The sequence below is a fragment of the Semicossyphus pulcher genome, unplaced genomic scaffold (genome assembly GCF_022749685.1).
Source record: "Semicossyphus pulcher isolate SPU_LCO1_2020_fin unplaced genomic scaffold, fSemPul1.0.p SCAF_15, whole genome shotgun sequence".
NCBI classification, from domain to species: Eukaryota; Metazoa; Chordata; class Actinopteri; order Labriformes; family Labridae; genus Semicossyphus; species Semicossyphus pulcher.
In genome coordinates, this window is record NW_027211659.1 from 16,610,683 (window position 1) to 16,624,616 (window position 13,934).

The 13,934-nt window shown below is 39.2% G+C and overlaps 1 protein-coding gene across 1 annotated transcript in view; it reads right to left on the bottom strand.

Annotated features, from left to right (window-relative positions):
* Nucleotides 1–535: 535 nt before the first annotated feature.
* cps1 (carbamoyl-phosphate synthase 1, mitochondrial) overlaps nt 536–13,934 on the bottom strand; it is a 57,018-nt gene continuing 43,619 nt past the window's right edge. Inside the window, exons 33-38 of the mRNA XM_069662703.1 lie at nt 9,307–9,381; nt 9,100–9,198; nt 3,928–3,987; nt 3,647–3,759; nt 1,880–2,009; nt 536–1,759 (exon numbers count right to left, since the gene is read on the bottom strand). Coding sequence (XP_069518804.1) covers nt 1,646–1,759; nt 1,880–2,009; nt 3,647–3,759; nt 3,928–3,987; nt 9,100–9,198; nt 9,307–9,381 — 591 coding nt within the window. The 3' untranslated portion in view covers nt 536–1,645. The remainder of the gene's footprint in view (nt 1,760–1,879; nt 2,010–3,646; nt 3,760–3,927; nt 3,988–9,099; nt 9,199–9,306; nt 9,382–13,934) is intronic.

The following is a 13,934-nucleotide window of genomic DNA, read 5'->3' on the forward strand; positions in this document are numbered from 1 at the left end:
ATGAGGGGGTCATTGGAAAATGTTCTTCCCTGTAAGGGGTGTCAGGCTCCAAAATGTTTAAAAACCCCTGGTATGAGAAATAGGCCTTAATGAGGTAACACAATGGTGATTGAGCCTATGGCCCACTGATGAAAGCCTTTGCATTTGCAGTACGGACTGGGTGTCTGGTGCGACTTTTGTGGAAAAAAAATCACTAGCGGCGCCCAGTTAGTGACGCGTTTTCCCATCACCCAGCAGTGGTTGGTCTGCCAGAGAGGGTAGGCGGCGCTAAGCAGATGCTTTTGAGGTCTCTTCAAGTGTTGCGAGTAAACAGTAATCTACTATGGCTGAACAAACAAAGAAAAGATCGATGACTACAGATACAACTTCAAAAATAAGTGAAAATCCAAAGAAAAAGAAACAAATTCGACGCTCTAATGAAGGCAAACAGGCTAAAAAGAAAAGTGATCGAGGAAAATCGAGAGTTACAACCGTAACAAAGTGAGCCAACCGTGGATGTCTGCAATTGCCTTTTATCGCCATTAGGTGCCGCCAAATACAGCAAAAACTGAGAACTTCGAGATTATATCTTTAAACGAATATTCAATCCAAAACACACACACAAACACACAGCAGCATTCATGTGAGAGAAAACTCCATGTTTGTGTTCTGTCATAATCCACTGAAACACAATCAACAGAAACAAAGAAATATGATGCTGAGGATTATTGCTCTACGGTGTATAATTACTCGTCCTTAGACTCTGAGGTTTAAAATGCAGAGCAGATTCAAACAGACTCAGTTACAATATATACACACATAAATCCAAATATATAAACAGATCAGTTGTCACTAAGTTACAACTTAAAAATAAATTCCTTCTTATCAAAAGATGCATAAGAATAATCTTAATAGCAGCTTTTATCTTAACTCTACAGTTAAACTAAACTACACTAATACTATAATACTATAAAAGTACATTCTAAACACCATTTTAAGACTAGTCTAAAACAAAATGTTTGAGTAAGGAAATAATAACTTCCAAACTATTGGTGAAAACGAATCTCGGGGAAGGTTTAGAGGCTGAAAAGGGGAATTACATCACATTTACAGAGGCCCTCAAGAAAACAAAGATAACAAATGATCTTAAATGAAAACATATAAGTAACACTGTTAAACTACAGAAACTCTGCTCTTAGGGATTCACTTTACTAAAAAAGCAGCATAAATACCCTCTTTGGTACCACTTTATAATATGTCACTTCTTGTGTCCTTGTAGTTGCCTCTGGTTCACAACCCCTTTAAAGCAACCTTAATTCATTTTAATGCTAATGTGAATAATCACTTGTAATTATTATCATATATTTATAAACATGTATCCTGTTGTTGTCCAGAGACGTTTCACAACCTGGCAACCCAAAACTTGTTGGATTATATCGAATTTGTAAATTCATTCATTGAATATATATTGAAACTATAAGCTAAAACCCCTTTTCAAACAGCGGGTATCACAGTCGTCATGATGCACTAATATTGTTAATTATTGTGTTTTGGTCAACATACTCCTTCACACTATAGGATGGGAAAACAGACACAAGGAAAGGAAACTGTATAAGGTGAAAAATGCTCCCATGTATAAGAATTCCAAAGGGAAGAGAAGAAAACTTTAGTGCTGCTGGCTTGCGCCTCTTCGTTGGCTTTCCTTTTGCCGGTAGTGGAAGAGGCTCGTAGTGTCGAGCTCACCGGCATAACGAATAGCCTCTGCAAACAGCTTCACCACCTAGAAACACAGAGAAAAAACTTTAAGCTAAAGCCCTCACGGGAGAGAGACAGTGTGTAAAATATAAATTAAGCACATCAGCACTTTTTCTCAGTCACTCATAGTGTGACATTTACTGACCTGGTAATTGGTGATGAGGGGAACGCCGTAGTCCACAGCCATTCTGCGGATTGCGAAGTTATCCTTCAGGTGGCGGGTGTTGTTGTTGGGCAAGTTGACGACCAGGTCAATATGACCCTCGCTGATCAGTCTGTAAAAACATATACACAGTCGCCAATTACATTATTGTAGGGATAAATACTTGAAACAAAATATTAAATACTTGTGATAATATCATTGAATCAAATGGCTTCCTGTCATTAGACAGTATTTTTTACTGACAAAACCTTAAAGTATGCAGCCTTTTACAGCTCTTAGTCAATTTCAGTGCAATGGTTTAGAGCTGCAGCCCATCCATCTATATAGAACTGTTAGAAGGTTCCAGAAAACCAGCTCATTTTGTGCTGGTTAAGCAGTGCACAATCAACTAAGCTAAAGTCAACCAAATCAGTTGGGTTAAAACGCCTGTACTGTTTTACTTCTGTACTGTAGAAGAAGCACTTTTAATAGATTTTTTTTCATCTAAAAAATGGGCTGCGTCCTACATACCGGTGCGACCAGTGTACCAGTATAAAATGCAGAGAGAGGTATGTTATTGTGTCATGGTAATTTACCCAGACAATGCTATGGTCTAGCTAAAGCTAATATTTTTAATGGAGTGAAAAACAGTTTACTTTACTTCAAGTTTCCTTCCTTTTTTGTCACAGGAAGTTGAACAAATTGTAACAGTGTTTCAATTGATTTTGTTGACATCGTAAATATATTACTTAAAGAAACTCTTTCTCTCGTGCACACACCAACACAAAGTGAAACCCTGGCTTCTGTATCCCCTTTCTCATTTGAAGGCCCATGACAGACAGCATGGAGTAAGGGTTGAATTCTAATCGAAAATATGGAGGACAAACAACAGTGACAACAAAGGTCATGTTCTTCTCTATAAAGTGTTGGCCTCTATGCCTCCTTGCACAGCTGATGCCAGCCTTATGTGTATCTGTGTGTGTGTGTGTGTGTGTGTTTGTTGTGGTCTAGGCCTATTAAATTCCCTTTACATCCTCTTCTTCAGCAGCTCATTTCCAAACACATGGTCCAGATGGCTTCATTGTGGCGCGATCATGACTTGTTTGCAGAATCGTTACCAGACTGCTGCAGCCTGCTACAATTATTCTATGTTCCTTTAATGTCAGACAGAGGTTGTACTTTTGACAATTGAAGTCTTTAACTGACTATAAAAGTGACTCACATGAAACTTGTGTTTAGTTTCAACTGTAAGAGAAGCATCTTTCCTTTCAGTACAATAACTAAAAGTCACTTATAGTTAAACTAATGCTAAAAAAAAGGACCCATATTCTTGTGTCATTGTTGGTCATTGCCAAAGAAAAAATCAAGATGCCTCAGCTGCATTTTTGATTTCCCCAGACTTGGCCTGGCATTGCTCTGACATAAGACTTTCCTCATCCTCCCTATTCAAGCCCTAATTCTGGCTAATGCAATGACTCTGGACTTCTAAGTTAGATGCATCCTCTTTGATCTTGTCAGCATCTTACAGAGATAATGAAGGGGCCATGGCCTTAGATCTTCAGTCTGTATCTGATTAGATATTATTTTAGATATCCCAATTATGAATCTCATGAATCACAATTGTATGCATTCCTTAAGCTTTGCCTCAAGAAAGCATAAGCAAGTCTGAGCTTCAGTGTTTGGGTTAGAGTTTCACATTAGGCTGGCTTTTATATTTCATGTTTCCATGTCTCAAAAAAATAAAACTAAGTATTAAAGAAATGATCAAACCTGGGAATAGTGGGCAAACTGGTGTCTTCTCCCTTCTGAGAGGGCCAAGCAACTGGACTGGCAGGCACGTCATTGGCACACAGCCAGGCAGAAGTGGCTTCAGTAGCATATAGCTAAAGGACAGAAATAAGTTAACAAAACAACATGTGCAGAGTGTATTTATAAATATCTAAAGGAGGTAAAAGCGTAATAACAAGCAAGCTCTGTCAACAAGTTCACAACAATCACAGAAAGCATCCCTAACCTGTGGTGTTCGAAACACACAAGCTTTTAATACTCACCTTGAAGCCCTCCTCTTTCAGCTGGTGGGCTGTAGCCAGGAAGTTGGGTCGGAAAGAATGCTGGATGAGAGGGGAGAAGGAAAAAATTAATGAAAAGAATGTTGCCTTATATATCCAGAGAAAAGGTGGCATTATTTATGAGTAAAAAGATGCTATTTTACACTATAGCGAAAGAAAAGATGTTTTCTAGTTGACTTCAAAATGGACCACACGGGTGAGGAAGAAACAATCCACTGCTTACAATTTATCTCTGAATGTTTGCTCAAATTTCACTCATCTCTCGGCCCACCTGTCAAATCAGTAGTCGTCTGTCTAATTATGGTGCCCATCAGCCAGACATGTACTAAGACAACAGATGTATAATAAATATACATGTAAGTTAAGCATTAATTATAAAGACAGACTTTTGAAATAAAAACAAGAAGTGTCCCCGGTGTATTATGTAAAACTTGATCACTACAAGTGATTAATCCAACACAACCATTTAACAGAAAAGGGTGGAGCCTGTATTTGATCACATAAAGCTGTCCTGCATAGGGTGCAGCTCATAGGAACCGCTAGGAAGTGCTAAAACAGCAGCTTCAGGAAATACTCAGACCCTTTCACTGTTTTTAAAATTTTTGTTTTGTTATATTAGATATAAAAAAATGTAGTACAATGATATTTTATTCATAATTGTGATCATGGTTGTGTAGACACAAACAGAATATGAGCAATTTCGAGTGAGAGAGAAGTTAAAATCTAAACTTAGGACTTTCCTTTGTCTTGCTCACAATGCTGGGATTATTTTACAGTCAGCCAGTGGAAGAGTTCCCCCACAGTACATGTGTTTGGTGTGACGACAAAAAGTGAATTTGTGTTACAACTCAGGCAGAAGACTTCAGAAGCTAATCAGCTCTCTGCTGAGCTCTAGTTGTGTAGTCAATCAGCACTGTTTGTCTTCCCTTTGACTGCTTACATTCATGCCTTTAAATATGCTCTATCCCTTCGTGTACGGCAGAATTCACCACATTTACCACAACAAAACAGATATGTAGTTGCGGTGGTTTAGCTGTCTGTTGTATACCAACAGTATATTTTGGTCTCGGTTCTTGGGAGAATAAATCTAGAAGAATTCCAAAGTCATGTTTGTACTTTTCATACTTTTCCAAAGAGGTTATCTGAATCAAACTGTGAACCCCGTACTGTACAAAGCTGAGATTTCTGCAACGTTAATTCCCTTGTTACTGACTTTAATGTCAGGAATGAAACTTAATATATGTGTTATACACCGATCAGCCATAACATATGCCTAATACTGTGTAGGACCTCCTTTTGCAGCCAAAACAGCCCTGACTCGTCGAGGCAGGGACTCCACTAGACCTCTGAAGGTGTGCTGAGGTATCTGGCATCAAGACATTAGCAGCAGATCCTTTAAGTCCTGGGAGTTTTTCCATGGATTGGACTTGAACCACCGGTTTTTCCTTCCTTGGACCACTGCAGAGCGGGAACACCCCACAAGAGCTGCAGTTTTGGAGATGCTCTGACCCAGACGTCTAGCTATCACAATTTGGCCCTTGTCAAACTGGCTCAAATCCTCGCACCTGCCCATTTTTCCTGCTTCCAACACATCAACTTCGAGGACAAAGGGTTCACTTGCTGCCTAACATATCCCACCCACCGACAGGTGCCATTGTAGTGAGTTATACTGTAGTGAGATGTCATTCACTTTACCTGTCAGTGGTCATAATGTTATGGCTGATCGGTGTAGTTCCATGTTGCCTTTGCTATTCCTCATGTTACATTTTTTTTTTCAAGAGAAGAGATAAAAAAAACTGCTGGGGACTTATTTCAGTGGTCTGTTAGCGTGAACTTGAGTGAGTGTAATAGAAGTTGTCAGTTGAGTGCCCTGCTGTATAATTGCAGAACATTGTGAATACAAAATCTGCTTAAAATCAAGTTTATAGAAGCTCAATATAGTGTGCAAAAAAGTGAGCGAATTACCTCTGAAGGTAACAGCATCTTAAAAGTGCATCCTTGTACAGATAAAATAGGTATGGTCTGCTTTATATTGTTAGAACTTAAATATAAATTGCACCTTACTGAAATAGGAATGCACAGAAAAACATTAAAAACCAGAAAAGAAATGTGATAATGCAGCAACCTTCAATTTGCCCGTGGTTTTATTTATGTGGTTTCAGGCCTTGAGAACTTCAAATATTATCATTTTTGGCTCACAAACACAGAATGCAAAGGATGACTTAAAAAAAGAAAGAAATTCTAAGGCATTTATGTTGTTAGACATCAGCCTCAAATGACCCACTTAATGGATTCCACCAAACATACTGAACGGGCTGAAAACTCCTTTGTGAGCTTTGCTACTAATTTGCGACTGACTGTGCTCAGACTGCGTGCCCTTCAGCTTAGTAAACAATATGCTTGCTAAAATTACTGCTGTCTCTCTAAAACCACTGCGATATGGTTTGATATGCTTTGTATATTCCTCAGCCTACCATAATAAGTCTTATATGACATACCGCTTTCTAATTTGGTTTTTAGTTTTGACAAGCAGCCTTTGTACTTAGTGCAAACAAAGTGCTGCTTATAAAGCAAGAATGAGGCAAACAGTGAGATGCGGTACAAGTTATTTGAAAGGTTAGGGAGGCAGACTGAACAGACTGCAGCTTTGTTTTCATATACTCATACCATATAGCTGACACAGTACATTAGAAATTAAAGGAAAAGTTCAGGTTTTTTAAAGTGGGGTTGTATGAGGTACTCATCTACTGCACGTAATACAATTACTACTGATAACAGTCAGCACGGCCCCTGTTAGGAGAAGCCCGGCTGCAGTTCCTACATGGAAGCTAAGCTATTTACCGCTGCAGACAGGGCCAAAAGTACCACATACTTTAGTTACTTAAAGAGTCCTACATTAAAAAAGAACATTTCACTTTAAGTGCACGCTGTATTATTGATTTTTGTCACTGCTTCCCCTTGGTGTGGGACAGCCCTTTCCCTCGGCACTAGGTCTTACTCCGCACAACGCCCGTCTACCTAAGCATGCAGCAGACGTTATCGAATCAGCTGTTCGGCTCAGCGTTTTAGTCCAAGAGACAACAAACAGAAGACAATACAATATTATGGAAACGATGATGCCATTCACTGTAGGTAGGATACTTACTATTGATATGTACCTTATACAACCCCACTTCAGAAAAACAACAGAACTATCCCTTTAAGGGAAACACACTCACTGTCAAACTATAACATGCATTTAAACAAATCTCTCTCTCAAATGGAAGGTTGGGGGTTCTCTGACTGCTCATGTGTCCTTGGGCAAGACATTGAACCCAAAGTTTTTCCAAAAGACATAACCATTGGGTATGAATGGGCATAGATCTGATTGGAGATTGGCACTTAGGCCTTTGCCATCAGTGTGTGAATGTGTTTATGAATGGGTGAATGTGATATGTAGTGTAAAAGCGCTTTGAGTGGTCAGAAGACAAGAATAACACTATATAAGTACAGTCCATTTACCATTTATCGTCTTACAGTAACAAAAAGCTACCAGGTGCTCCTGGTATCGCGGTACAAGAAAGCAGTGAGATAACCATACAACTTAAAAAAGTTGCACTGGAAAACCATTAGTGGAAAGCTTGTAAAAAAGCTCTGTGGAACTGACGGGGCTGCAGAGTCAGGAAGTAATTTCCTGAGTTTGTCACTAATGGCTCCCTCTTTAACATACTGTTGTTATCTAAGCCAAGGTTAAAAATAAAAAGTAATTATAGCAGCTTTAATAGGCGTTAATATTTGGTCTAACAACATTTGGTTTCAAAATTAGAAATGTGTATTTACAATTAAGAAATTACAGTGTCAACATTTAGTTTTGTATGGGAGTTGACTGAAAGTTGTTCAGCTTACATTAGCCACTTATTTTGAGTAGACAAACTATCCTTTGCAGTTCTGCTCTTGTGTTTTTGCATTTGGAAAATGCAAAAGGAAAAGATGACTCAGAAAAAGTTGCTTAGTTATGATTGGAAAATAAATGAATGGGCTGAGGGATTTTGCAGATTGCCAAATGGGACCAACACTGAGATGGTGACAGTGACAGAGCTTGAGAGACAGATAAATAGATAAATATGTATATATGACATCTATAAAAGACAAAAGCCATCAATATAATGAGAAAACAAAATTGGTATTGCTTGTTTGAATATACTTAGCTGCATGAATGGTAATGTATTAATCAAATGTACAGAATGATGATACTCCCACATCTAGTACACCGCAAATAGTATCTGTAGTACAAGGATCTCCCATACTAACACATATCAATACAATGAAGCTGTGCCTCACAAGATCGCACAATTACATAAAGCTTGTTTTAATCCTCCTACTGCAGTGTTTCTCTAAACTATTAGAGGTAAATCATATCTGGGTTGCTATGTTTTCTGGACCCATCAGCCTTAAGTGTTGCCTCTCCTCAGCCACATTCGCTGCACATGTGACCCAAGGTACTTGCCTTGAAGTAGACCTGTTCCCCAAGAGCACCAATTATACAGCTGGTGTTGTGAGTGCTTTGTTTAAGCTGCATTAGTCAAGCTCGCAGTTTGGCAACCCGGGGTGGCAGAAAGACTTAATTACAAAACTCATGTAATTTAGTGTCATTAAGCAGTGCAGTGCTAAGGCTTACAGTTTGTTCTTTTCTCTTTTGCAGCAAGTTTATCGAGCAATGGGGTTTCAAGAAGACTTCTGACTGATGAGGAATGAGGAAAAGTCTTCTGATTTTAACTCAAAAATGAGTTCAATGCAAAAAGCATTTTAGTTTTTGTAGTTGTGAATTGAGTTTTATGTCTGTGTACTTTTCATTCAGGTATAACAGTATCAGCTTCACTCATCCTGTCCCCTAACTGTGGGGGTATTTCAACCACTTTGGTTCATTCATAAAATGCCCCTTTAGAGCTGTTTCCTTTAACTCACAAAAGCATCATTAGAGTCCCATGAATCAAGATGGGATTTTATGTGAAACAAACTGAGGAGTGCCAAGCTGGCTTTGTAAGAAGCTGATAGCCTGGAAGATTTACGCCACCTGTTCAGAATACACGTTGTATCTGGTGTCTTGTGGGCAGGAAGCACCAAAAGGCAACACAAACAGGAGGCAAGTGGACTTCCAGATGGCTGCGGTCTTACCTGAATCCCAATCAGGATGCCCTTCTGTGGGAGCTTGAATCCTGTGGAGAGCATAGCCTTGAGGAAGGCTGAGTAAATGTTTGGTCCAAAACAAGCTACCTGCAACAACACATGAATAGATACACAACTGTCAACACTGGCTCTCAGAATAAGATGTTTATAAAATACTACACGATAATTGGGATTGTATGTGTCTGAAGGACTTACTTCTCCAGTGGAGGCCATCTCACAGCGGAGCACGGGGTCTGCATCTCTCAGCCGTGGCCAGGAGAACATGGGTGCCTGGTAGGAGAAGGGAAGAGGGATTTGTAAGTATTACAACTTAACCATTCAGTATGTCGCTAATGAACCACTATGAACAACTATTTTATCCTTTATTTAGCTTTAACCAGCACACACTTAAAGTTACAATGTCATCTTGTCAGCGTTTACAAGAAGAGGGAGTCTGGCAATAAGCTGTTTAAGTATAAATTTGTGTTGATTGATTTGATGGAGAAAAAAATTACAGTTCATCAACATAGGGTGAATTACAAACTGATCAACACTATAGAGAAAGTGCCAATAAATGGAGAATATTTCCCCACATAAATGACATCAATCCTTTGGAGTTATGTCAGGGATTCATGACGCTGCTGCCACCTAGAGGTGAAACAAAGATCATTATTCTTTAAAACAGATGACCCGAGCCTATGGCAGTTGCACAATATGCTGAGGGGATTAAGAAAAGTTTAAATAACAAAAAACTGTCATTTTCCCAGTACTATTGATTAATTCTTTTGTCTCATGCAAGCCACTATTTCTGCTTTAAATATGAAACTTAAAGGGCATATCCAAGTAAAGAGGAAGAGGCAACACACAGAGAATCATACAAATTAGTGATGGCGAAGACAGACTAGAAAGAGAAAGTCTGAAAGGAGCCTCTTAAACTGCAGGCGACCGGTCTTTGCTTTAACAGCCTGTTTGACATGCAGTCTCCACACTGAGACGAAGGGGGGGAAAGAAGGTAGGTGGCCTGTCTGATAAAGCGACAGCGGCGTGAGCCAGAAGAGGAGAGGGAGCGTGGAGAGTGGAGAAAATGAAAGAAGATAAAAAGGGAAGGAGAGGACAGTGCAGACAGAAAAGTAAAAGAGCAGAAGGAATAAAATTATTTGAGAGGAGACAATGGGGGAGGCTTGAAAGATGAAAAGATGGTTTGAAGGAAGCGACATAATGAAAAAAATTGAAGGAATAAACTAAACAATTAAAGCTACATTGGCATTAGGGAAAGAGGACGGAATGAAGTTAGGGGACCGGTCAAATAATAAATTTCAAAGGAGAAGGGAGTGATTGTCAGAAATGTGCAGGGACAAGACTGTAGCTTCTCGTTATTGTATTACAGGCAAATTAAAAATAGTGGGGCGCCATGTGGGAGGTCGTTCTGATTCACCATTTAAAAGCAGACAGCCACCATTACCTTGAAGACGGAGAGACAAGTGGCATGGCATTGTGCTGTTCGTGTGTACACACACACACACATATAGAGGCAAGGGCCACTAGGGGAAGGATTCATCCTTGAAGTGGGCTATCTAATCAGCTGAAAGTAATGTTAGCATACTAATGTACGAAGGGACGCAGAGGAGGGAATGCAGACAGGGAGCCTGCATCGCTTATCGTGGCTTTGTTTAAAGAGTCTGTGAAAGACAGTAGTGAGCAGAGATGAAATGGCAGAATGTAACCAAGAAAGAAAATGTAATAGCGGGCGAGGAACACATACAGAGAGGGAAGAACAGTGGGAGGGAACTACATCAACTACTTAGAACTAAGAAGCAGGAAGGGGCAATATAACTAACACCAGCAAATATTTTAATTGCCTAAAAATGTTCAAAACCGTCACAAACAGAATTATGAAAGCCTCAGTGGTCTCGGTTATAATGGTTCATCCTCCAATTGCAATGGTGCGTCTCCAAGACAGAATGTATGCGACTGTCCCGATAACCAAGGCTGTGTCCCGCAACATCCTACCGGCACACACAGACACTACTTCCCCATGTCCCTATCCCACACCAACCACCCACTCTAAGAGACAGTACGACTGTGAAGCTCCACAACAGGAACAATGTTATCTCGGGGCACCAGCTGAGCTCCAGTGGAGAAAGAAATGAATAAAGTAAGACATTTCTGCATTACATTGTTGCTCACTGTGGGTTCTGTTGTAGACAGAAGTGGCACCTGTGTAAATGTCTTTGTATGCACGGCTGAATGCTAATTACCAGCTACATTTGTACTTAGAGATTTTTGAATGTCAATTTTCATTTTGTATGCTTTGCTGATATTGCAAATGAATGAATGCATATGATTTTTAAGAAACCAGGAGTTTTCTAGAAACACTTGGAATCAGTGAGCTACAACGAGCTAATTCTTGGTATTATAGGGCATTATAAGGGGTGTCCAAGGGCTTTCATAGGTGATCACATCGAGTTGAGACGCTACGTGGTTGCTTGGGCTTTTGGAGGTGCTTCTAGAATGTGAATACAAAGTGGATAGATGATGGACTCGTTTTCTGCATAGGTACTCAGGGGCTGCAGGTGGGTACCTGGGGTGGCTGCATAAACATCACTTGTGTGGTGTTAGGTGTTAGGGTTCAGTGTTGTTAAGGAAGTATACTATTTTGGCACAGCTGTCAGAAAGTAGTACTGGTGCTAGTATTTGTGTCGTAGTAGCATCAGAGGTGTAAAGAGTGCTGAAACATTCTACTTAAGATGTACTGTTACTTGAGTGAAATTGAACTCAAGTAAAAGTAAAAAGCAGCTAATTTAGTGTTCAAAGTAAAAGATACCCATCCTGCTGATTAAAAAAAATTAACTAATTTTGCCAAGGTTTCCTTACACATGCATCCTATGCAATGAACTGAAAGGAAGAGAGCAAATGATAGTACAGTTGGAACAATGTAAAGGTTTATGCAGTTAAAGTAATAGGTGTTCCAACTAACGCCATGAATGGCTTCATAAAGCAGGGTTATGAAAGCTTATTGTGTAATCTGCAGCCCTCAGCTACCACTTATAATTAAAATTAAACTTGTTATTTCCAAAACTTGGCCCTATTTTTATTTTTTTTAAATAAGAGTAAGTTCATTTGTTTAACCAGAAACAGCAGTTAAATAGCTCTCTTCATAGCCACCAGACTCCACTGACAAAAACAGCAATTTTACCTCTGCAAAACACAGGAGTTGTTGATGATCTACCTCTGCATCGATCGGTTAGTTTGTTCGTATTATTCTGAACTAATGTGTGTTAATGAGGCAGTGTAGACCAGCAAGTCCCGTGTTCTGCGAGGTAAAATTACTGTTTTTGTTAATGGAGTCTGGTGGGTTTGAAGAGAGCGGTCTAACGGATGTTTCTGGTTGAACAAAAAACTTTGGCACTGCTGTTTTGATGAGATGCATGACACTTTGAACTGATTGGCCTGTTTCTGATGTGATGCATTTGATTGGCGTATGGTCCAAGTCAGTTTTTCTTTCTAGCTCGCAATATCTGTAGATAAATATTTTACTCTGTAACAGATGAATGTACAAATGTAGCAAATTAGTTTACTACATTTACTTATGTATGTTAAGTAAAAAGTTAAATTACTGACTTTGAAAAGTACACGAAAAAGCTACTCAATTACAGCAACGTGAGTACTTGTAATTCATTACTTCGACCTGTGAGTTGCATTAGTTTGTTAGTAGAATGTGTTGTGGCATTTGTGGGTAAAATGGGAACAGAGAGAGAAAATCTATTCTTTTCAAAGGGTGGGTGACTTGCATTATATCCCCACTGAGAAATAACTAGCTAAAAGTCATTTAAAGATTCATCCTTTTTCAAACTTTCCACTTCTTAAAAAAAACAGAGAATGTCAAAAAATGATCTAAAGTAGTATACGCAGTGACCCATAAAGGCGGAATGAAGTTATTCTGTGGAATGATTTCCACCTCTCTCCTGGAGAGGAGACGTTATATTGTGAATTTTTAGAACTATATAACAGACTGCTACCAAAAGTCAAACAATCTCAGTGGGGGACATTTTTTCAATGTATGTGTACATGATGGAAAACCGTGAGAGCAGTGCACGCTGGGAAACCAGGTGAGAATTGGTAAAAAAGTGCTTGATCATATTGTCGTCCTGACTCATGCAATACAATAATTGATAGTCTGGCACCAAAAATCTATATTTTAATTTACAAATTTCACTGCTTCACTACTTCATGATGTCTCGCTGTGGCGCTTATGACATAAATCAGGGTAACGTGACCGGAAATTAATTGGCCCAAGAAGAAGTTAATCAGATATCGTGATGAATCATTAATATGATTGTCTTGTAATAGATCAATTATCACAGAATTGGTGTATCGTGATATTATCGTTACCGTGGGCCACGTATCATATAGTGAGTTACCCTGCCATTCCCACCCCTAGTGATCAGCAAGAACACGGTCAAACTTTTTGAAAGCTTTTTCAGAGTGGATATATGCATTAACCATTACATAACGTCAATCAACACATTAACTAGCTGTTATAACCCAACATACTTTTGTTCAAGTTACACATAAACACCAAGTCCAGTATGATGTTTCTAACAGGTATTTTAGTTCAGTCATTTGGCTCACAAGAATGTGTCTATCTGCAAAGTCATCATGACGCTGCAAGCGATGGTCAAGGGGACAAAACATTCAACTGATGTTGAAGTTGTTGGAGTTTTTCTTCAGCCCATAACTGTGCACTGGGGACTGACAGCAAACAACCAAACCCACTTTCTCCTGCTCAAAATGTTGTTTTCCTGCTCTTCTTCCTTTCAATGTCATAAATATAACTGCGTTAT